General features: G+C 41.0%; 1 protein-coding gene across 2 annotated transcripts; it reads right to left on the reverse strand.

Moving 5' to 3' along the window:
• Positions 1-361: 361 nt before the first annotated feature.
• Positions 362-23,470, reverse strand: LOC105478228 (peroxiredoxin 4). Of its 2 annotated transcripts, none has more exons than XM_071088300.1 (7): positions 23,011-23,470; positions 15,884-16,001; positions 12,167-12,283; positions 8,019-8,141; positions 5,112-5,242; positions 3,924-3,958; positions 362-476 (listed from the first exon to the last, which is right to left on the reverse strand). In XM_071088300.1, the coding sequence occupies exons 1-7, from the start codon at positions 23,207-23,209 to the stop codon at positions 426-428; spliced, it is 774 nt and encodes a 257-aa protein (XP_070944401.1). In that variant the 5' UTR covers positions 23,210-23,470; the 3' UTR covers positions 362-425. The 2 variants fall into 2 exon arrangements, with proteins under 2 accessions (XP_070944401.1, XP_070944400.1); XM_071088299.1 differs by lacking the exon at positions 23,011-23,470 and adding an exon at positions 19,702-20,021.
• Positions 23,471-25,652: the final 2,182 nt, after the last annotated feature.

The raw sequence follows: 25,652 nt of genomic DNA on the forward strand, positions 1-25,652 counted from the left end.
TAGAATTAGCCTGTCTGGGTGCAAGGTCGGATTTTTGCCTTTGCTAGCTAGCTATGTGACTGTGGGTAAGTAATTTACCTGCACTTCAGTTTCCTCATCTCTAAAATAAAGAACTCAATGAGTTGCTGTGAGGATTAAATAATGCCCCTAACCTGCTTAACACAATGCCTGGCACATGGCATATACTCCATAAATATCATTATTGCTGTTACTCAGTTTGATTCAATCTCCCATTTCTTCCTTTGGAAAGACAGAAAATAACTGCTTGTCTTTTGACATCAGTGTCTAACGCTAACGCTAAATATCTTTGGACTCTGACGTGGATCTTTATATTCTCCAAGAAATTACTACTGCAACACAATGTGGTAACGAAACCATGAACTTTATTGAGAACTTTCAAGCATCATAACTTGAAGAAGTATTTCTCAATTCAGTTTATCGAAATACTTCAGCTTTCCAGCTGGATCTGGGATTATCTGTTAAAACACAAAAAAAGGAAATTATTCATTTTAAATAAACATAATGAGTAGTCTGACATTAGTTGCCCATGCCTTGAGTAAAAATTATTTTTGTATATCAGATTGTATATTTAGAAAAAAATGAGATTTGTCCTACCTACTAATTTCGGCTATTCCAAAAGACAAATATTTTTATGTATTTTTTGTGAATAAATTAACATCTGTACTCAAGCACCCCAAAACTTACAGCTCTTCTCTTGGCCACCAGGCTTTCATGGCATCTTCAGGTTTGATCTAATTAAGTCAAACACATTTAGAGAGCATGGCTACAGATGTTAATGTACTTTAAAAATCATCTGCTGCTAAAATGATGTTATGCCACAATTATCTGAAAAGGAGGCAGGTGTTCACTATGGGCTTACTAAAGTCCAGAATACAACTTTTAAATCTCAAGCTGCAAAGTAAAAAAAAAAAACAAAAACCAAAAAAAAAAAAAACCAAAAAAAAAAAACCACCCAAACTCAAATACATCAAGCACTACTGTCAATAGTTAATGAATACTGTTGTGTTCCCTCTAAGAGCATCACAGCCTTAGAAACCTGTTAGACTTAAAAAAATTTCCAGGCCGGGCGCGGTGGCTCACGCCTGTAATCCCAGCACTTTGGGAGGCCGAGGCGGGTGGATCACGAGGTCAGGAGATCGAGACCATCCTGGCTAACACGGTGAAAGCCCGTCTCTACTAAAAATACAAAAAATTAGCCGGGTGTGGTGGTGGGCGCCTGTAGTCCCAGCTACTCGAGAGGCTGAGGCAGGAGAATGGCGTGAACCTGGGAGGCGGAGCTTGCAGTGAGCCGAGATCCTGCCACTGCACTCCGGCCTGGGCGACAGAGCAAGACTCCGCCTCAAAAAAAAAAAAAAAAAAAAAAAAAATTTCCAATATATTTTGACCTCACATTAACTATGTTACTTGCTAGTTATAGGTAAAGTACATCTATCTTTATATATATAAAAATAACTTATTGTAACTTTTGTAATTGACTGACTCTGAATCAATTTCTGATGGGTTTGCACAACAGGTTTGCCTTTGAGGTCAAAGTTAATGTTACAATAGCAAACTTACTCATCTCTATGTTGATCTGATGGATCTCAAAGGGGATTTGAAATTATACATTAAAGGTACTTTGAACACTAGGTACCTTAAAAGTATAAATCAGTCAGGTTAGTTTACATTTGTTGATTATGAGGCTTATAGAAAGAAATACAAATCAGAAGCTGCTGGCTTAAGCAGCAGCTTAAGGAGCCTTAAAAAGCATTTCAGACACATCTTCAAGGTAGGGGGCACTTCCCCCTGGAGGTGCAGCAAAACCATCTGTGACTGATGAATAACATCTCCAATCACAGGCATGTGCTAGGTGTCCAAGTTCCCAGAGATCGGTGAGAGCTCCCAAGAAGTACAATTTAACTCTGAAAGGTATTACAGGATGAGTACCGGACATTTCAGAAAACATGTTGACTATTTAAATGATTAACTTTTGGGGGCCACAAATCTCTGAGAATCTGATGAAAACTATGGATTCTCCCTCCAGAAGAATGCATACGTGTTATCACATACTGTGGTGGTCATTCTTTTTAATTTTATTTTTGATCGACAAATAATAGTTGTATATATTTATGTGTTTGGATATTCTTTCAACAGACTTGCTATATGGAAACTATTCAAAGTATTATGATAGGCAGTATTTATTAGTGAACAACACAGCCGAAGTCCCTGCCCTTGGAGTTACATCCTAATTCTAATTTTAGGTTGCGGTAATAAATGCTTTTACAAATAGGTTGGTTGGGCCAGGTGTGGTGCCTCATGCCTGTAATCCCAGCACTTTGGGAGGCTGAGGTGGGTGGATCACTTGAGGTCAGGAGTTTGAGACCAGCCTGGCCAACATGGTGAAACCCTGTCTCTACTAAAAATACAAAAATTAGCCAGGTGTGGTAGTGCACGCCTGTAATCCCAGTTCCTTGGGAGGCTGAGGCTGGAGAGTCGCTTGAACCTGGGAGGTGGAGGTTGCAGTGAGCCAAGATCAGGCCACTGCACTCCAGCCTGGGTGACAGAGTGAGACTCCGTCTCAAAAAAAAAAAAAAAAAAAAAAAAAGTTGGTTGGAGGATGTGTAGGGTGGGGATAAAGTGGTGAGGAAAGACTTCTAAGATGATATTTGAGCAAAAATGTGAGCAAAGAGAGGGAACTAGTCATGCAGATGGAGTACAGAAAGAACGGCAAGGGCAAAGGCCCTGAGGCAAGAATCAGCTTACCAAGTTCAAGGACCAGAAAGGGGCACACCTGAGGTTAGAGCGCAAATTTCTACCAGTGGTTATCTATGGCTAATGGTACTTCTCTTTGGTTTGCTAAGGAAGGAAGTCTTAGGAGTCTATATTTTTCTATTACCCAAAGATAATGATTTCCTCCTCTAATGCTCTAGTATCTCCCAATTTCCTAACTGCAGCTTGTGTAAAACTCTTGATTTTTAGAAGATAAACATATTCTTCCTAAAAAGGTTCAAGCAAGTTTCTAAATTGTATTTTGGCAGGAGAGTACTTCAGGGATTGTCTATAAATTATATAGACAATTATAAATTGTCTATAAATTATACAGGGATTGTCTATAAATTATTATGAGCAGTGGCTCATGCCTGTAATCCCAGCACTTTGGGAGGCTGAGGAGGGTGGATCACTTGAGGCCAGGAGTTTGAGGCCATCCTGGACAACATGGAGAAACCCTGTCTTTACCAAAAAATACAAAAATTAGCTGGGTGTGGTGGTGCAGGCTTGTAGTCCCAGCTACTTGGGGGGCTGAGGCATGAGAATTGCATGAACCCTGGAGGCAGAGGTTGCACTGAGTCCAAATCATGCCACTGCCCTCCAGTCTGGGCGACAGAGCAACACTTGTCTCAAAAAAAAAAAAAAAAAAAAAATTTTTACAGCCTCCTAAATGAAAGAATATATGTGTTTCAATCTCTTCTTTCTTCATGACAAGGAGAGAATCATTATCTTCAGTATTAATTGAGCTAGATTTTCTCAAAACTTCTTACTATGCATAGAAAGGTTTTGTTTGTGACTGTTTTCTTTGTCCAGAATACAGGAAGAAATTTGATACATGACCTATAAGACTTCTGAATTATTCTACCAAGTCTCCCCTCTGCCCTTTTTTTTTGGAATGGTGTATTTATCTGTATACTTGGCTTTAAAGTTCATAGCATCACGCCCCATATTCTGCTTTCTCCAGTTTCAGCTACTCTTCCTACAGGCCAAAGAATGTCTGTACTCTGATTTCTGCTTAGCAATGTTTACTTCATTTACAAAATCAAGACAGTTCTAGTAACAAGGAAAGATTATTCTAAGGTTAGCATGTTTTTTTTTTTTTTTTTTTTTGACTCTAACCATCAGCTCAACATAAAAAATATATATATACTTACAGTTTCACTACCAGGTTTCCAGCCAGCAGGGCAGACTAAAAGAAACAAAAAGAGGCAGAAGACATTTTAAAAACAGAATTCAGTTACCTCCAGCAACTGACTTTTTCTGTTTCTACATGAGACTGAAGTTAACAGAATATACTAATAAGAACATTTCCAGACCACCGAGCACATGACTTCTATTAGCCTCCTGTTCACACCAAGGAATTTTAGTCATGGAGCTTATCAGCAGGCAGCTAATCTATTTTCATTTTTAGCAATTGTGTTTAGTTACATTAAAAATATAAGAAATCGAGTTGATTGCCCCTCTAATACAGTTGGAAAGTTTGGGAATCTGGTGAGCTGGAAGGCCTAGGCATGGCAAAAATTCCTCCAAATTTACATAAACTTCCAGTTAGCTTGTTTGCCATGTTTCCTGCAGTACTTTGTACTGATGACATGATTCACTATTTGTCAAAAGAGACTTTAGAATGCATCCTGACTCAGTGACTCAGTGACATTTTTAAAAGGAATATATGTGTTCTATTTTAGCAAAATGATGAACTTGTAGATTACAAATGTGATACTGAATAAGCCCAGAGATTACATTATTATACTTCATCTTAGCTGAAAGGCAGAAAAGTGATCAAGGATTATTTAAAGGCTAAATTCAATAATACAAACAGGCAAATGAAAACTACATCACTAAATATTGCCAGATTGACACATTCTAAGCTTGCAGAAACATAATTTTAAAAATTGCAGTAGCAGAAACTTTTCTCTTTGAGTTTTATCAAAAAGGACTATGCAAATAGTGAATATTTTTGCATCTTATTTAGTAAGCAGAATACATTAGTTTTATACACACACACACACACACACACACACATATATACACATATATATTTGATTTTTAGTAGAGGTGAGGTTTCACTGGGTTGCCCAGGCTGGTCTTGAATTCCTGAGCTCAAGCAATCTTCCCACCTTGGCCTCCCAAAATGCTGGGATTTCAGGCATAAGCCACCATGCCTGGCCTGATATTTTGTTAAAGCACTTTAAATTATAATTTGGTCTGTTAAAAAGATCTGCTAATAATTTGTAAATAATCAGAAAACTGTGGAAATATCCAAATTACTTTTATGATAAGAAACCAAACGAATTATGTTATCTTTCAAACTAAAAAATCAAAAGGTTAGAAAGGAAAGGTACCTTCTCCATGTTTGTCAGTGTACTGGAATGCTTGAACCAAACGTAGTGTCTCATCCACTGATCTACCCACAGGAAGATCATTCAGAGTAATTTGTCTTAGGATTCCTTTGTCATCAATAATGAAGAGACCTCTGTAAGAGAAGAATGGTAGAGGTGAGGCCATTTCTTCTATGTATTTTGAATTCCTACACCATCCACGCAGAAGGATGCTATACAGAACAAACACCACACTACCTACCTACTCCAGTGGTACACACACACACACACACACACACACACACACACGTGTGCGCATATCCCTCCCTCAATCTAATGTATAATTTGGAATTATCACTGTAAAACTGCAGCTTTAAAAATTTGTTTTTGGCTAAGAAATGTACCATAGTATTTACAGTTGTTGAAGATAATCTGGCTTTTAAAAACTATACACATATGTGCATGTATTATTTTGAAAATAAAAAATAATTTTTAAATTTGTTCTCAAATGGGATCTCACTCTGTTGCCCAGGCTGAAGTGCAGTGGCATGACCTCGGCTCATTGCAGCCTCAACCTCTTGGGCTCAAGTGATCCTCTTGCCACAGCCTCCTGAGTAGCTGGGACTACAGGTGTGTGCCACCACACCCGGCTAATTTTTGTATTTTTTGTAGAAACAGGGTTTCATCATATTGCCCAGGCTAGTCTCAAACTGCTGGACTCAAGCAATCTACCTGCCTTGGCTTCCCAAAGTGCTGGGATTACAGGCGTGAGCCACCGTGCCTGGCCTTAAAAAAAAATTTTAAAAAGAAACTAATGGCTCAAATCAAATAATATAGCTAACATTAGATAATTTTACTTGGTTAATGTTCAAATGATTCTACATTTTAAAACTGCCTCAGTCTTTTTTGGGGCATATTTACTCTTGGAAATTAACTTAGTAACAGACTTTATGAAAGCAGAAAACATTAAAGACTTAGCAAGTACAAAAGAGGGGAAATTGCTGGTAGCAATACATGATACAATACAATGAACCTTGAGAACACTATGCATGAAAAGAGGCTAGTCATAAAAGCACATATTGTAGGATTCCATTTATATGAAATGCCCAGAATAGGCAACTATAGTGACATAAAGTAGATTTGTGGTTGCCTAAAGCCAGGGGAAGTGGGTTAGGGGAAACAGGGAGTGATTGCTAATGGGTATGGGGTTTTTTGGAGTATGAAAACATTCTAAAATTGTGGTGATGGTTGCACAACTCTGTAAATACACAAAAACCACTGAAATGTATTCTTTATTTTTAATTTTTTTAGAGACAGGGTCTCACTCTTGTTACCCAGGCTAGAGTGCAGTGGTGTGATCATAGATCATTGCAACCTTGAACTCCCAGGCTCTAGCGATCCTCTTATCTCAGCCTCTTGAGTAGGGGGACTGCAGGAATGTGACACCACAACAGGCTAATTTAACAAAAAAAAAATATTTGTTTTTTTTGTAGAAGACAAGGGTCTGGTTATGTTGCCCAGGCTAGTCTCAAACTCCTGGGCTCAAGGGATCCTCCCACCTCAGTCTCCCAAAGTGCTGGGGTTACAGGCATGTACCACCATGCCCAGCTGAATTGTATTCTTTAAATGGGTATTGTATTATATGTGAACTATATTCCAAAAAAGTTGTTATAAAAAACACAGGATTATAAAATACTGACACTTTCACATAAAACATATAAGAAAAACTATTGGCAATACAAAGCGAATCAGCAATACAACCAAATTACAACACGCTAAAATTGCCCCCCTTTCAAAGAATTCTATTAATGTTTGTTAGCTCAAGTAACCCAGTGAGAGTATCTGGGTAAAATATTTCCTTAATTTTTCCTACTCCAAAGACACAGGTTTGCTAAGTAGTATGACACTTGTATTTAGAAAAAAACACTACTGGAGTCAGTTTGGTAAAAAGGAAAAAGAAATGGACAAGGAGTTGGGGGACCTGGATTTAAGTCTGGGCTCTGCAATTAAATAATTATATAACTTTGGCTAAGATCACGGAACTCTATGAATCTGTCTCTTTTATTTGTAAGATGACAGAGTTGGTGAAAGATCTCTAAATAATCTTCCAGCTCTAAAAGTCTATGATGCTAACATAGTTTAATCAGGGCTAATATAAAGTAACATAGTTTAAGTTTAGTAGTTTATTTTAAAGACTAATAGAACAAAGTAATATTTCTGTTTTTTTTTTTTTTTGAGACAGAGTCTTGCTCTGTCACCTGGGCTGGAGTGCAGTGGTGCGATCTCGGCTCACTGCAACCTCTGCCTCCTGGGTTCAAGCGATTCTCCTGCCTCAGCCTCCCGAGTAGCTGGGACTACAGGCATGTGCCACTACACCCAGCTAATTTTTGTATTTTTTAGTAGAGATGGGGTTTTACCATGTTGGTTGGCCAGGAAGGTCTCGATATCTTGACCTCATGATCTGCCCGCCTTGGTCTCTCAAAGTGCTGGGATTACAGGCGTGAGCCACCATGCCCGGCCAATTATTTATTATTATTATTTTTGTCACTTTGTCGCCCAGGCCGGAGTGCAGTGGCATGATCTGGGCTTACTGAAACCTCCGCCTCCCAGGTTCAAGCAATTCTCCCACCTCAACCTGCCGAGTAGCTGGGACTATAGGCACACGCCACCATGCCCGGGTAATTTTTGTATTTTTTGGTAGAGACAGGGTTTCACCATGTTGGCCAGGCTGGTCTCAAACTCCTGACCTCAAGTAATCTGCCCACCATGGCCTCCCAAAGTGCCAGGATTACAGGCCTGAGCTACCGTGCCTGGTCTCAAAATAATATTTCTTGATCAAAATTTGTTCTTCTATTTCATAAATAACATCTATTTCAAGGAGGATTATAAACATGCTTGGATTTGTCATAATGTAAAACCACTGAAAGGTACCTAAGAGTGTGGCCTGAGTCCTCTAGGTATACACCATAGTCCTTTGAGATCTGATGGGTCAAATCTGAAAGAAGTGGAATCCTTATTGGCCCAAGTCCTCCTTGTCTTCGAGGGGTATTAATCCTGTAACAAATAGAATGCTTACCTCTCAGAGCTAAGTAAACAGCATATATTAAAACAGCACTCTTTCTCTATACATGCACATGCACACACATGAACAAAATACACACATTCTTTCACTAACAAAACAGGCTAATATACTGTTTTGCTTTTCCCATTTAATATATTCATATCCTTTAAACATTAAAAAAAATATATACACAACACATATTTATTTTATGTTTTTGAGACGGGGTCTTGCTCTGTCTCCCAGGCTGCAGGGCAGTGATGTGCTCATAGCTCAGTGTAGCCTAGAACTTCCAGGCTCAAGCGATCCTCCTGCCTCAGCCTCCTGAGAAGCTGGGACTACAGGTATGCACCATCTCACTGGGGTAATGTTTTAAACACTTTTTTGTAGAGATGGGGTGTAGCTTTGTTACCCAGGCTGTTCTCAAATTCCTGGCTTCAAGCAATCCTCCTGCTTCAGCCTCCCAAAGTGCTGGGATTATAGCCATGAGCCACTGTGCTCAGCCTACAACACATTTTTGTTTTTTCTGAGATGGAGTCTTGCTCTGTCGCCCAGGCTGGAATGCAGTGGCATCATCTCGGCTCACTGCAACCTCTGCCTCCCAGGTTCAAGCGATTCTTCTGCCTCAGCCTCCCAAGTAGCTGGGATTACAGGCGTGTGCCACCACATTGGCTGATTTTTGTATTTTTAGTGGAGATGGGGTTTCACCATATTGACCAGGCTGGTCTTGAACTCCTGACCTCAGATGATCCACCCGGCTTAGCCTCCCAAAGTGCTGGGATTACAGGCATGAGCCACTGTGCCCGGCCTATAACACATTTTTAATGTATGGATACACAGATATTCCTTGACTTATGATGGGGTTGTGTCTTTTTTTTTGAGACGGAGTCTTGCTCTGTTGCCCAGGCTGGAGTGCAAAGGCATGATCTTGGCTTATTACAACCTCCGTCTCCCAGGTTCAAGCGATTCTCCTGCCTCAGCCTTGCGAGTAGCTGGGATTACAGCTACTCGCCACCACGCCCAACAGATTTTTGTATTTTTAATAGAGACGGGGTTTCACCATGTTGGCCAGGCTGGTCTTGAACTCTTGACCTCAGGTGATCTGTCTGCCTCAGCCTCCCAAAGTGCTGGGATTACAGGCCACTGTGCCCAGCAGGGGTTATGTCTTGATAAACACATCATAAGTTAAAAATATCATTAGCTAAAAATGTATTTACTATCCCATAAACCCACTGTAAAGTTGAAAAATTATATGTCGAACCATCATAAGTCAGGACCATCTTTACTATATTTTACTAATCTCCATGATGGAGATTTAAACCATTTACCTTTTTTTGCTTTATAAACACTGCTGAAAACATCCTTGTATTCTTACTTTTATACACTTGTCTAATTGATTTCTGAAAGTGAAACTGATAGATCAAAAGACACGTAGTATCATAAGCATGATCTCAGTAGTGTGATCATAAGACAAAGCCTTGAAGAGATAGACAGGATACAAATGGATGACATTTTAACATTCTGAGAGACAAAGAAATGCAAAGTCCACTTGAAACAGTGAAGGAAGTTAGTTATAATATCAGATGCATCAGTCTTCAGTACAGGTTGTGTATCCCTTATCAGAAGTGCTTGGGACCAGAAGTGTTTTGGATTAAGATTTTTTCTGATTTTGGTATATCTGCATACTTACTGGTTGAACATCCCTAATCTGAACTCTGAAATGCTTCACTGAGCATTTCCTTTGAGCATCATGTCAGCACTCAAAAAATTCTGAATTTTGGAACACTGTGGATTTCAGATTAGGGATGCTCAATGGGTATTCTGTAACTTGAAACCAGGAGACATGGGCTGATGCTGTAACAGGAGGGTACTGACACAGCAGATAGAAAACAAAACGACATTGCTCCAGGTATCTGGAGCCCAGTTCTGACACCCAAGTAGAAATCTCTGGTTGATGTGAAACCTATCCAGCTGAGAATGTATCCCAAATTTCCTTAGGAAAGCAATCCCAAATTATTTGGGATGACATAACTTTTTCCTTAGTGGATATGCATTTTAATCCTCGGAAGATTTAGAATTACTACAGAAGTGATGAAGCACAGCCCAGGCAATATGGCAAGACTCCATCTCTACAAAAATAAAAATTAAAATAGGCATGGTGGTGCAAGCTTGCAGTCCCAATTATTTGGGGAGGTAGAAGGACTGTTGGAGCCCATGAGTTCAAGGCTGCAGGGAGCTATGACTGATTGTGCCACTGCACTCCAGCCTGGGCAACACAGTAAGACCCTGTCTTTCTTTTTTTTAAAGGAAATGATAAAGCAAATTAAGCCTATATTTTAATTTTTTTTTTTTTTTGAGACAGGATCTCACTCTGTTGTCCAGGCTGGAGTGCAATGGTATGATCTTGGCTCACTACAGCCTCGACCACCTAGGCTCAAGTGATCCTTCCATCTCAGGCTCCCGAGTAGCTGGGACCACAGGCACACGCCACCAGACCTGGCTAATTTTTTAATTTTTTTGTATAGATAGGGTCTCACTATGTTGCCCAGGCTGGTCTTGAACTCCTGGGTTGAAGTGGTTCTCCTGCTTTGACCTCCCAAAGTGCTGGGATTATAGGTGTGAGCCACCATGCCAGGCTATTTTAATATTTTTATATTATATTAAGAAATAATCAGTACATATTTATATATTAAGTTATTTATAATGTTTAAGATAATTTGGCACATTAGAACTACGTAAGTATTTGGGAAGGTTTGTCTAAAAATTGAGATACTTAAGGAATTCAAATATATTAAACATATAACTGCATTTAAAAATACTTATGGGAATTAATTTCTTAGGGAAATGTAATTAATTAAATTGTAGCTCCCCAAGCAATGAAAATTTGTTATACACACACACAGATTATAAATGAAAAAAAAGCTCGTGTTTTAAATTTGTAACTTTAATAAATTGAATATTATGTTTTAAAACCAAAATAATTCTGAATCTTTTGTTTGTTTTGTTTTTGAGATGGTGTTTCACTCTTGTTGCCCAGGCTGGAGTGCAATGGTGCAACCTCAGCTCACTGCAACCTCCACCTCCTGGGTTCAAGTGATTCTCCTGCCTCAGCCTCCTGGGTATCTGGGATTACAGGCACCTGCTACCATGCCTGGCTAATTGTGTATTTTTAGTAGACATGGGGTTTCTCCATGTTGGTCAGGCTGGTCTCGAACTCCCCACCTCAGGTGATCCACCTGCCTCGGCCTCCCAAAGTGCTGGGATTACAGGCGTGAGCCACTGTGCCTGGCCTAATTCTGTATGGTCTTTATTGTGCACAAAGTTTTCTGCACAAGACTGTGGACACTATTAAAAACTCGTATTAACATGTAAATTTCCAATTTTGAGACATGTTGCCCAACGGCTCTCCAGAAATGCTAAGTAGCTGTGTGTGAGTGCCATTTCTTCAATTTTTGTCCATAGTGGATAAATTTTTTCAATCTTTTTAAATCTTGGCCAAACAGACAGGGAAAATTGGCATCTCTTGTCATTTTATTTTGCAATTCTTTACAATGAATTTAGGTAGAACATCTTTTTATGATTAATGAATTTAAAAAAATTATTGTTTCTTGAAAATTGTAAAAGCTGAGTTTGACTATACAACTGTAACAGAGAAATGGCATATTTTAAAGATTTTTTTTTCCTTCAGATTATGGTAACCCAATTTATCATAATAAAGTAATCATATAATTCAGTGGTTTTCGTTATAAAAAACACATCTACTGCATTTAACTTTTCCCCTAATTTTGAAATGTCCTATAAAATCCTTAAGCATTTTTACTATTGCAGCTGATTATATTACTCTTCTCTCTTTTTTTAACCCGGAAAATGTGTAGAGGCATGTATTACTCTTAGATAAATCTATTCCTGAATTGCCTGATAAATGACTATATTCTTATTGTATCATATCAAGATTTATCTGCCCATGCTTTAAGAGTAAATCCATTCTTTTTTTCTACAAATGTAAGTGTAAGATACTGACCAGGCCAAATGGGTAAACTGTGAATCAACAGAGCATGCTACCACTTCAGTATTTATAGATCTGAATTCTTCAAGTCTATCACCAAAAGCGATAATTTCAGTTGGACACACAAATGTGCTGAAAGGTAAAACAAACAAACAAAAAAAATCAGTATTCTCCAAATAAGCATATACCTAAACTTTCAAATGACAATTTTTACAAATACCTTTAATAATAAAAAAGCACATTAAGAATAATTTTATATTTGAACCTTTTCAAAACTGTCATTTGATCAAATATTTAATAAAGAAACATATTACAGAGTTCTCAACTACATCTCAATAAACTTTCTTATTACAACTTAATAGATCAGTAGTCAACCAGTGTTCCCTTCTCCCTTATAGCAATAGCCACCCCCCATTTTATTACTTTTATTTAATAATACCTTTTATTTATATAGTACTTTACAGCTTTCAAAGGATCTATAAACATTTTACATCATTTCACTATTTTTTTTTTTTTTTTTTGAGACGGAGTCTCGCTCAATCGCCCAGGCTGGAGTGCAGCGGCGCAATCTCGGCTCACTGCAAGCTCTGCCTCCCAGGTTCACGCCATTCTCCTGCCTCAGCCTCCCAAGTAGCTGGGACTACAGGCGCCTGCCGCCACGCCCGGCTAATTTTTTGCATTTTTAGTAGAGACGGGGTTTCACCGTGTTAGCCGGGATGGTCTCGATCTCCTGACCTCGTGATCTGCCCGCCTCGGCCTCCCAAAGTGCTGGGATTACAGGCGTGAGCCACCGCGCCCGGCCACTATTTTTTTTTATATTCCTATACCAACCCTATGAACTAGATGCATCTATCTGTATTTTGGAGAGGAGGCAATGTTTTCCAGTACCCCCACCCCTCCTTTCTTGATAAGGTCCTCTTCCACCTTGTCTACCAGTCCTGTGCAGCCAGGGATTTTACACCTTAATATCCTCATGTTGTCAGAAGGCCATGTTTAGAGAATATTACTAGGGTGGCATTTTTTCAAACCATGGTAGGGACTCCTTAAATCAACTGAGTTCTAAACAACATTTTTAAAAAGTGAAATAGGATAAAAAATAGGAGACTATATCATATATAGTAAGGGTAAATTATGAAACATATGTTTGTATATACAAATACATATATATGTTTGTCTTCAACAGTGATATTCAAAATATTTAACAATCTTAACTCAAAGCTGGCTTTTATTCTGGAGGTTTCTGAAAGGGACCAGGCAGGAGGACTAACTACTTGGGGAGGGAAGGGAAGTGGCTATTTACCACATGATATGAGGGTTTTTCAGCATTTTAAGGAGCATGGCTGTGCTGGTGCATCCAGACGGAATGTTGCTGTATATATATGTGCCTGTGTACTGGCTGGCAATGAAAAATGTATTTCCTACTGTGAGACATGGTCAAGAAAGTTAGAAAAACATAGACTTCAGGCACAAGTTCCTATCAGAGACCAATACAGGATTTTAACATGTTTCAGCTGTTCAGGTACAGCACTGTCATGTCCAAGTAGACAGTTCTAATCTAGGATGATGTCCCTGGAAACCTGGGCTATAAAATGTATTTTAAATATTTTCTAAGGGGTAGGAATGGTCAGCCTCAGCTTTCCTTTTTTTTTTTTTTGTGGTAGGGTCTCACTCTCTCGCCCAGGCTGGAGTGCAGTGGTGTGATCTCAGCTCACTGCAACCTCTGCCTCCCGGGTTCAAGCAATTCTCCTGCCTCAGCCTGCTGAGTAACTGGGACTACAAGCACCCATCACCACGCCCGGGTAATTTTTTTTGTATTTTCAGTAGAGACGGGGTTTCACCATGTTGGCCAGACTGGTCTAGAACTACTGACCTCAGGTGATCTGCCCATCTCGGCCTCCCAAAGTGCTGGGATTACATGCGTGAACCACTGCGCCCAGCCTTTGCCTTTCTTCTTATTTCAAGGAACGCTACCTAGAGATACATTTGACCAACTTCTTAGTGAAGACAGAAAAAGTTTTGGCAGGAAACTGAAGGGTTACGTTTGTAACTTTCCTCCTTGTAGACTGTGGCAAATGCCCCAGAATTCTTCCTTCTCTAACCAGGCACAGTCCAGCATTACAATGAAAACAGGAAGAAGCTATCTTAGCTCCTTGTCCCAGAAGACCACTGCTAACAACATGCTCCAATTAACTATCTCTTACCCATTATGGAGTTATGAATAACAATGGAGAAACACAACATATTTTTCTGCTACATTAGACTAATTTCCAAATTCAGGGTGTTGTATATATTTAACATACATGTTAACTTTCTGGTTTTATAAACATGAATTTAGAAGGCCTGTCATTTTTTATGTTTACTGAAATTTCTATATCTGGTTTCTATTAGAAATTAAGCTATACTTAAAAAAATCAAGTCACAGTATGAGTTGATTAGAAAGAAGCAAGTTCTTACTAATTTAAAAGATTATATATTATGCAGACTCATAACTTTAGTCTCAATGTAATAATTTTCATGAGAATTCTTCCTATTTGGCTTAGAGCAGGGGTTGGCAAACGGGTCAACAGCCCAAATCCAGTAGAAAAAATTTGTTAATCCCTGGCCTAGAAACAACCTATAGAAGTGAGCTTAAGTATACCCTCCCTGCACGTTTAAATATGATCTATGTGGTTCTAGATTAGTCCTAATGGAAAAAGGCACAGTGGCAAAGATACTTTTTTTAACCAAAAAGTAAGTTCCAAGAGAATAAAAGATAAAAATTGACGTAACTCTTTTTGGTCTCTTTTCACTTTCATGAGTTTTGAAAAACACTCAAAATAGTGTTTTGCAAAATAAAATTAAATCCTCAATGTGAATAAAGCTGTAGGAGTATTTACTTTTAGTCAACTTTCTGACCATATACAAAAATGCTCACTGTCACAGAGTTAAAGAAAGACGAGAAACCCCACAATAAGCATAACATATACACAGGTGTTATTCCTTATTCCTTAAGCAGTATATAGTATTTTCAGCGAAGTGTTCAAATCCCAGAAAAGCAACAGATGCAGCAAAGAATAAAAATGGAAAAACCACAGTTACATGGTATCACTAGAGAAAATGGCTTAATTTTCTTTTTCTTTTTTTTTTTTTGAGACGGAGTCTCACTCTGTCGCCAGGCTGGAGTGCAGTGGTGCAATCTCGGCTTACTGCAACCTCTGCCTCCAGGATTCTCCTGCCTCAGCCTCCCGGGTAGCTGGGACTACAGGTGCGTACCACCACACCCAGCTAATTTTTGTGTTTTTAGTAGAGATGGGGTTTCACCATGTTGGCCAGGATGGTCTTGATCTCTTGACCTTGTGATCCGCCAGCCTTGGCCTCCCAAAGTGCTGGGATTACAGAATTATTTTTCTAATTAAGAGGGATACATTAAAAAGAATTATGGCATAAGTCTTGCTATTAAAGCTTTCTAAAATATTATCAGTCCATTTTCTTGCCTTAGTAGGTATAGCTTAATGAATATATTGTAGCTTTCCTCTAATTATTCCATTATAGCATAATCATGTAGACATAAGTATTGAGGTCGATGTGTTATGACTCTGAAATATATGGTAGATGTTACCATTTTAAATACATTTCTTTACTTCAGCTTGCCTTTTTAAAAACCAAGAGCTGAACAAAATTTGTTTGATATTCCTAAAAAACAACTGATAAAGACTGAGATTTTACTAGCTGCTATTTACATGTATTACTTACAAATCAAGTGGGTAGAAGAAAAAAACCAAGTATTTCCCACGATAATCAGTTAACTTCAGCTCCTTAAATTCTCCATCGATCACAGCTGTTCCTTCCCAGTAGGGCGCTGGCTTGGAAACTAAGAAAGAAAAATACATGATGTTCTGTAACACTTAGAAAGTTGGTGGAATGGTAGAAGGACATCTTTAGAAAATCACTAAAAATCAGGGCTACCTTTAGATCTCTTTGGCAGTCTGGTGAAGCTTACAGACTTCTTAAAAGAGTTATTGAATGCAAAAAGGAAAATACATAGAATTACAAAAGAAACCAATTGTATTTAAATGCAATTATCAAAATATTTTTTTAAATGGTGATATCATAATACACGTGCTCTGTAACACTTCAAAACTGCAAGATCTAGTCGTGATCTGACAACTTAACTACCTAAGATAACGATGAGTGAAGATGGTGTTTCAGGATACCTGCAATAACCATAATGTAGCAAGAAAATAACTGTGGTTCTATTGGTGAAAGGTACAAGTACTGCTGAAGCTAGTGTAGTTTGTTGCTGACATTCATAATAGAAGGAAACACTAACTTTCAGATGGGGGTTAGTGAAAATAAATACTTTTTTCCCCTATTCATGCCCACAGACCCCTTAAATTCCACCCTGCACTAAACCCTCCTGGATACTTCACTATAGCCCCGCTTCAAGTTGTCAACTTCCTACATTTCAAATAATTAGATTCTCCTTTCTCTAATGGCAGTCTTCCAGATGTACTAATTTAGTTCGTCCAGCTTCTAACCTACACATGGAGGACCTGCTGCAGATGAGGCTACACAAAATGAGGAGGGAATGTACAAATATGTCAGGCCAGAAGTGTAAAATCCCAAACCATGGGATCATTTTCCTAGAGGGCTTTGAAAGAAGACTCCCTTGAACAGGTTTCAAGTGACCCAATGGTTCAGTTGAACAGTTCATGCCGCTGTCTTGTAAGGGCATACAGTAATTTTAGCCAACACACTTAGATAATAATGCACTTCATGCTCTGTTAACACATTCAGATAGCACTTATACTTTCAGACCCTTTATAAACACTGAGGGCAATACTTGCTTCCAAGTTGGCTAAGGTTCCTAGAAAGTAAGGCTTATACTTTTCTGTAACAGCCACCATTTATGGTCACTCTGAAATAGAGACAAACAACATGAATTTCTCTTAAAAATTAATATATAACATATGATTACTTATCTTGAGCCAGCATCCTACCTCATATATATAATCCTGATCTGATTAGGTAAAGGCCAGGAGGGAGAAATAGACAGAAGGATATTCAATTATATATACTTTAAATAAATTACTTAAAATGCTACTTAAGTGAAAGGTTATAATAATTTTCATGATCTATTACAATGATGTGCCCTAATGATTTTAGCATACTGGGAAAACCATATTTGAAAAATAAATTTTGTTCTGAAAATTGATTTTGGAAATATTTGGTTAAGAATGGTAGTTACTTTGCTAAGATCTATAAATGGAATTCCCAAAGCAATCCCTTGCATTTATCAAAAAAACCACACATTGTCTTGAATATAAATTTCATAATTAACATAAAGATTCTGGTAAATGCAGAGAAGTACAAAGAATATTTAAACCCTCTCTCTCCATAACTCCCATCAACTTAACTACTGTTAACATTCTAATGTCTGTTTTTCCAGTCCTATTTTTAAAAATTTTATTTATTTATTTTTTTGAGACAGAGTCTCAGTCTGTTGCCCAGGCTGGAGTGCAGTGGTGTGATCTGGGCTCACTGCAACTTCTGCCTCCCGGGTTCAAGGGATTCTCTTTCCTTAGCCTGCCCAGTAGCTGGGATTACAGGTATGCGCCATCACACCCGGCTAATTTGTGTATTTTTAGTAGAGATGGGGTTTCACCATGTTGGCCAGTCTGGTCTCGAACTCCTGACCTCAGGTGATCAGCCAGCCTCGGCCTCCTAAAGTGCTGAAATTATAGACATGAGCCACCACGCCTTGGCCTTTCCATGCTTTTTTAAACACAAATTTGCCACGTTGCATCCCCGCCTTTTTTCCCTCCTTAAAGGAAACAGTAAATTAATTATGAACAGTTTTTGATATTACTAAAAATTATTTGAAAATATGGCCTTAATGGCTCCATAATAGTCTTTACTAACAAAAGTCTTTGTATCTTTAATTCTAGACAAGCCTACATGTGACAGAGAAATGTAGTAAACAACTAAAATGTTAAGTTTTGCTGGTAAAGGGAAAGCTTTGAAGTAGATTCGTTTCCTATGGAAAATATATGTAATGCAAGTAAACACTTAACTGGCTGACATACTTAAAATACTTTCCCAGGCAAGTAAAACCAGTGGGGCTTGGAAACACTGTGATTTTAAAATTTAAGACTGGTTTTCTTAAAAATCCCAAAGTAGGCCGGGCGCGGTGGCTCACGCCTATAATCCCAGCACTTTGGGAGGCCGAGGCAGGCGGATCATGAGGTCAGGAGTTCCAGACCAGCCTGGCCAATATAGTGAAACCCTGTCTATACTAAAAATACAAAAATTAGCCAGGTGTGGTGGCGAACGCCTGTAGTCCCAGCTACTCGGGAGGCTGAGGCAGAAGAATCGCTTGAACCAGGGCGGCGGAGGTTGCAGTGAGCCAAGATTGCCCCACCGCACTCCAGCCTGGGTGACTGAGCGTGACTTTGTCTAAAAAAAAAAAAAAAAGTCCCAAAGTAGTTAACTTTCAGTAAGTAAGAACTGTAAATGTTTAAGAGGACAAAACAGTTTTTCTCATTTATCACTCCCAACCCATCCTAAGTCATAACAACATTCCATTTAACTCTAGGGATTCAGAATTGTGAAGCATTACTTTTTTCACTGAATATTGGCATGGAACATGCTGTAACTGAACCATAAAAGCCAACTGCACACCACAGAATGTCAAATGATCTGTAGGAAAAGCAGGTTACTGAATAGCAAGCAAGAGACAGCCTTTATCTATAGCCACTGTTCACTTTTGGTTAATTTTAACGTCCAGATGTAGCAGGCCACAACTTTCACAGTATCTACTTCGTCTGACGTGTCATTCCTGAAAGTGGCCATTAGCTTTGTACACTGGACAGAAATGCAAATAATCAAAAACCAAATTGGCAGGACACAAATTTGCCACGAGGTTTATCATCAACCCAAATGCATACCTCTAATCTCCTTTCCCCTCATTTCCCTCAAAAGTACACTCTGTAATAGGTTCTTCATGTCTGAGAAACTTAAGGAATATCCATTAACTACATAGGCTTTGGGGAAGGTGGCTTTTACTAATAATCTTTGTAAGATGCAAACAAAAAGGAGGAAAGAAAAACGAAATGTTTGACCTCCTGAGCACTGTGTTTAGCAACTGTGTTTAGCAACTTTTCTGTTTAACCAAACTTTTTGTGATTCAACCTATCAATGTCTTCCTTCGCTGAAACAGTACCTGAAAAAGACGGGATGTGCTGCGGGCACTTTGAGATGTTTCAGGAACTGTTTCAGTTTGCCCAACATCCTCGATGCAAACTCGGGACTAGGGCCACCCACTTTCCCTCAGCTGCGGCTTTTGGGGTAACCACTACCTCTTCTAAAATCTGATCAGTGGAAACCATACCTTTCTTCACAGCTAGAACTCCCCTTTATTCCCTTCCCCGCCCTCCTAGGAGAGAACCAGGCCCGCCCAGGGCCCGGAGGCAGCGTAGGCGGTGCCGCCCAAGCCCAGACTCCGGGGGTGTACCCGGGGTACACGTGTCTCCGGAGTCTCCCCTCCCACCCTCTGGCGGGACGCCACCTACTCTTGGCTTTGCTTAGGTGCAGGGAGTGGTCGGCGACCGATACCCGGGATGCCTCTCCCGGGTACACTTGTCCACCCGCGTAGAAGTGGCACTCCTCTTCGCGGGTGCGGGGCCTGTCCTCTGTCTCCCAGCCCCGCACAGCTCCAGCCGGCAGCAGGAACAGCAGTAGCGGCAGCAGAAGCAGCCTTCGGTGCCGGCCTTGGGCCGGAGTTGTCGCGGCTAGCAGCGGCAGCGCCTCCATGACCACGCGAGCGCAGAAACACGTCCCTTGGCGCGAGCGCGGCTTCTCCCGCCGCCAGGCAGCTACAACCGCGTGCACGACGCCAGCGCGAGCCGGGGCGCGGCCTCGCGAGACCTGCTCCGCCCCCTCCCTCCCCCCTCCGCCCAGCTCACCGCCCCGCCACGTGGGCGCCGGCCCCGCCTCCCCTCTCCCAAGCCTGCATTTGCGCCTGCGTCCCGCGGCGGACCAGGATCTGGAGCGTAGTCCAACTCTGCAAAGGCTGCGACAAGGTCTCCTGACCTTCGCGCTGTTTTAGACATCCTTCCACGCCCATCTCTTCCACAAAGCCTCACCACTGCACACAAGCCCCCACAAGCGGAATCTAGCCTATATGCTTGTGAATGGCTTGCATTTTATACTTCTAATAAGCTCTTTAAGAGTCACTTAACATTTTAAAAAATTATGTTTGACAAATCGTAATTGTATACATTCGTGGGATGCAATGTGATATTTTGAAATATGTATCCAATGTGGGATGATTACATCACATTAATTAACTTATCCATCGCCTTGTTTACCTATGACTTTTATGGTGAGACATTTCAAATTTACTCTTATTCATTTTGAAATACACATTATTATTGACTGTAAAATTTACCCTGCTGCTTACCAGAGGCTGGACAGTAGGGAAGGCGGGGAGAGAGGGAAGGAATGGGGAGTTAGTTGTTGGTCAAAGGTTACCAAGTTCCAGATAGACAGGAATAAGTTTCAAGATCTAATATACATTTACTAATTTTTTTCTCGAAGTGATTTGTGTGAACAGTGCCATGATCTGCACTACTTGCAGCTCTTTTAAGTGCTGGAAAAACTTAGAGAGGATAGGTCTAACCATTTACTTTCCTCCCGCAGGCAAGGGTGAACGGCAGTTTTTGGTGACCTAATCTATTGTTTCAAAGGTAGCTTTTTTATTTATTTTAAATTTAAATGAAGACTTGAAAAGTTACCAGAAAACTCTCCCAGCAGTGTTGTTCCTTCTTCTGACAATTGCCCCATCACCCAATCCCTGGCCTTTTCCTTGCCCTCCCCACCCATCTCCCCCTCTGCAACCTGCTGTGTGCGCCTGCGCTGTCTTCCCTCTGTGACCTGCTGTGTGCGCCTGCGCACTGGGGGCAGGCCCAGGCCACCGAGCGTCCACCAACTGGACTAAGACCCCCTTGTGTCGTCACCTGTGATTGATCTCCTGCACTCCCACCCTCAGCACTGTTTTAGACTCCCGTTCATCCTTCCGGGCCCATCTTGTACACAGAACTTCGCAGGTGACTGGCCTCGCACCCTTGCCCGTGACAGGCCTCCAGCCTTTGCGCCTTTGCCTGTGACAGGCCTCGAGCCCTTGCCGGTGATTGGCCTGGAGCCCTTGCTGGTGACAGGACTCACGCCCTTGCCCATGACTGGCCTCGCACGCTTGCTGGTGACAGGCCTCGAGCCTTCGCACCCTTGCCCGTGACTGGCCTTGCACCCTCAGCACTGTTTTAGGCCTTCTCATCCTTCACACCTATTTCTTCCACAAAGCTTCGCCCATGGCTGTCTTCCCACCATTGAAGGGCCAACGACCCTCGCCGCCAGCACTTGTTAGACATCCTTCCACGCCCATCTCTCCCAAAAAGCCTCCTCATCCCACGCCACCCACTGCCCCTCAAAAGGGAAACTAACCTTTCTGCCTCTGAATAGCTTGTGTTTTATCCCTGTAACAGACATTTCTTATTATTTTCCTTGCAGTGATCTTTGTGAACAGCCATGACTCCTCTCTCGAGTCGGAGCCCTTTTCAGGTCCCCAGAAAACTTGGGGAAGAAAAGTCTAACCTGAAAAGCCATATCCCTAGACCATTTCTTCTCTTCCAGCTGGAAAGGAACTGTAGAGCAAACAGGCAACGTTACAACTTAACCCTGCGTTAGGTGTGTGTGTTTTTTTTTTTTTTTTTGAGACAGTCTTGCTCTGTCGCACAGGCTGGAGTGCAGTGGCATGATCTCGGCTCACTGCAACCTCCGCCTCCCAGGTTCAAGCAATTCTCCTGCCTCAGCCTCCTGAGTAGCTGGGATCACAGGTGCGCGCGACCACGCCCGGCTAATTGTGATCCACCCACCTTGGCCTTCCAAAGTGCTGGGATTACAGGCATGAACCTGTATGATCCAAGGGTGCACTCTGTCTTCCTGCAAGTACTTGTTATCTTTCTTTTTAAAAGTTTAAAAAATTTTTTGTGGCTACATAGGAGGTATGTGTGTATATATGTGCATATATATATACATATATATATTTGTGGGGTATATGGGATAGTTTGATTCAGGCATACAATGTGTAATAATCACATCATGGTAAATGGTGTATCCATCACCTCAAGCATTTATCATTTGTGTTACAAACAATCCAATTATACTCTTTTAGTTATTTTAAGGTATACAATTACATTGTTATTGACTATAGTCACCCTGTTGTGCTATCAAATACTAGGTCTTATTCATTCTAACTATATTTCTGTACCCACTAACCATCCCCACTTTCCTCCCCAGGACCCCACTACCCTTCCCAGCATCTGGTAACCATTCTTCTACTCTCTATCTCTATGGGTTCAATTGTTTTAATTTTTAGCTCCCACAATTAAGTGAGAACATGTTACGTTTGTTTTCTGTAAGCACCTGTTATCTTTCTGAATCCTGCAGAAACCTTCCTAAGTTTGTCTTTCCTCTACTAGACTGTGGGCTCTCTGGGGCTGAAATCAACATGTAATTGGTCTTTGTTTCCCAAAGAACGTGGCCCACAGTAAGCAACTGACATTGCAAACACCTGATTTTATAAATAACACCTAATATGCCAAACAGCCTCAGTTTCAAATTGCTTTCACATATTTTATCCTTACTCTTGTGAAACAACCCTTTGTGGCAGATAGAAAAATCTCCCCCTTCCAAGCTCATCCCTCACCCTAGTTCTGCCCATTGTATACTCTGCTTTCTGCTTCCCAGACCCTGCTTCCTGGAGATAAAGGATGAAAAAGGTGACGCTAGCCTCCTTCTGCCAAGGGAGGGTGTGTCCTTACCCATAACATTATCTGGCAGCTCTTCACTTTCTGGTGGCTCATAGATAGGAGGCCTCTGACGAGGTGGCTCTCGCTCCCAGTCTTCTCCTCCCCTGGCCTCCTGTTCCACGTGGAAGGGGAGTGGGACTCGGGGGGCTCGGGACTGAGTCCCAGGGATTCGGTTCAGGCCTATGCCCCGTAGTCGGCTTCGGTGATCCATGGTGACTATTGGACAAACAGCCACAAGCCTCAGTGAATTCTAGGCCCAAAACTGGGCCTCTAAGTTTGGACCTGGGAAAGGAAGCTTGAGGAAAGCGTTATGTCCCTACACCTCTTTGCTCTGGGCTGAATTGAGATGCTCTAGCTGGCAGCAGGGACTGCCCACCAAGTGGGCCCCTGTGGCCCACTGGAGAGAGTGACCAGATCGGCCAGCTCTCAGGCACCTACTGTTCGTCCCTCAGTTCTGCTGGAGCCCCCTGGCAACTGACATTCTGGGTGGCAGTTGCTCTGAATCCTTTCATCCAATGATACTTGTGCAGACATTGTGATGTCACAGTGACATCAACAAGGAAGCTTGAGGTGGGGGCCCTGCCCTCAAGATACTTACCATCCAGCTGGTGTCAGTAGCCCATATTAATAATACAAAACCATCAGAGACAGGGGGAAGGTTCCAAATCCAGGATGCACCTCATAAACACTTGGGGAGCTTAAAAACATTCTGGCTGGGTGCAGTGGCTCACACCTGTAATCTCAACATTTTGGGAGGCCAAGAAAGGCAAATCACCTGAGGTCAGGAGTTCAAGACCAGCCTGGTCAACATGGTGAAACCTGGTCTCTACTAAAAATACAAAAATTAGCCAGGCGTGGTGGTGCACACCAGTAATCCCAGCTACTCAGGAGGCTGAGGCAGGAGAATTGCTGGAACCTGGAAGGCGGAGATTGCAGTGAGCCGAGATTGTGCCACTGCACTCCAGCCTGGGCAACAGAGTGAGACTCCGTCTCAAACAAACAAAAAAAAACAAAACAAGCAAACAAACAAAACCATTCAAGTGCTGTGATTACAGGCCCAGAAGTGATGTTTCTTTCGTTTATTTATTTCGTTTCTTTTTTTTTTTTTTTTTTTTTGAGACAGAGTCTTGCTCTGTTGCCCAGGCTGGAGTGTAGTGGTGCGATCTCAGTTTGCTGCAACCTGCGCCTCCCGGGTTCGAGTAATTTTCATACCTCAGTCTCCTGAGTAGCTGGGATTACAGGTGCGCACCACAATGCCTGGCTAATTTTTTGCATTTTTTTTAGTAGAGATGGGATTTCACTGTGCTGGCCAGGCTGGTCTCGAACTCCTGACCTTGTGATCTGCCTGCCTCGGCTTCCCAAAGTGCTGGGATTACAGGCATGAGCCACCAAATGATGTTTCAATAGGTTTTTGGGGAGGCCCCAAGCATTTTTGGTTTCACAAATGGGCACAAATAGGTTTCACAAATGGGCAAATTAAGTACCACCACTGATGGCACAGGTTGTGGAGTCAGTTGTTTTTAAATTCAAATCAGAGCTCTGCCATCTATTGGCCTTGTGGCCTTGGTAAGTTTATTTAACCTCTCTGAGCCTCAGTGTGTTCATCTGCACATGGAAGACAATAATAGTTTCTCCATGTTGTGAAACTGAAATGATAGGGTAAACGTTAAGCCTAACTTTGTATGTGGGCCAGACTTAGGTACTCACTTCTGATGAATATGGCAGAAGTAATGCTTTGTTACTTCTGAGGCTGTGTCATAAAAAGATAGTTTCTGTCTGTCTTGTGCTTAGATTGATTACTCATTCTGGGGGAAGACTTTCTGGCCAATTCTTAAATTGAGACAAAATTCACAAAACATGTTTTTTTCATGTTTAAGAATAAAATATAAAGTGGTTGTTAGTATAGTCACAATGTTGAGCTTTGTGCTCACCACTATTTGATTCCAGAACACTTAAGAGAAGCCTCATACCTATTAATCACTCTCAATTTTCCCTCCTATCCAACAAGCAACATCCCCCCATACAACAGCTAATTTACTTTTTCTCTCTCTGGATTTGCTTATTCTGTACATTTTATTTAAATGGAATCATTTGTGTCTTGCTTCTTTTTTTTTTTTTTTTTTTTTTTTTTTTTGAGACGGAGTCTTGCTCTGTCCCCCAGGCTGGAGCGCAGTGGCCGGATCTCAGCTCACTGCAAGCTCCGCCTCCCGGGTTCAGGCCATTCTCCTGCCTCAGCCTCCCGAGTAGCTGGGACTACAGGCGCCCGCCGCCTCACCCGGCTAGTTTTTTGTATTTTTTAGTAGAGACGGGGTTTCACCATTTTAGCCAGGATGGTCTCGATCTCCTGACCTCGTGATCCGCCCGTCTCGGCCTCCCAAAGTGCTAGGATTACAGGCTTGAGCCACCAGCTTCTTTTACTTAAGCATAATGTTTTCAAGATTCATCCAAGTTGTATCATGTGTTAGTACTTCAATCCTTTTTTATTGTGGTAAAATATACATAACGTAAAATTTACCATTTTAACCATTTTTAAGTGTGCAGTTCAGTGACATAAAGTACATTCACATTGTTGTGCACTCATCATCACATCCTCCAGAATTTTTTCATCTCCGAAACTGAAACTGTAACCAATTAACTATAAATCTCTATCTCCC

The sequence above is a fragment of the Macaca nemestrina genome, chromosome X, assembly GCF_043159975.1.
Source record: "Macaca nemestrina isolate mMacNem1 chromosome X, mMacNem.hap1, whole genome shotgun sequence".
NCBI lineage: Eukaryota > Metazoa > Chordata > Mammalia > Primates > Cercopithecidae > Macaca > Macaca nemestrina.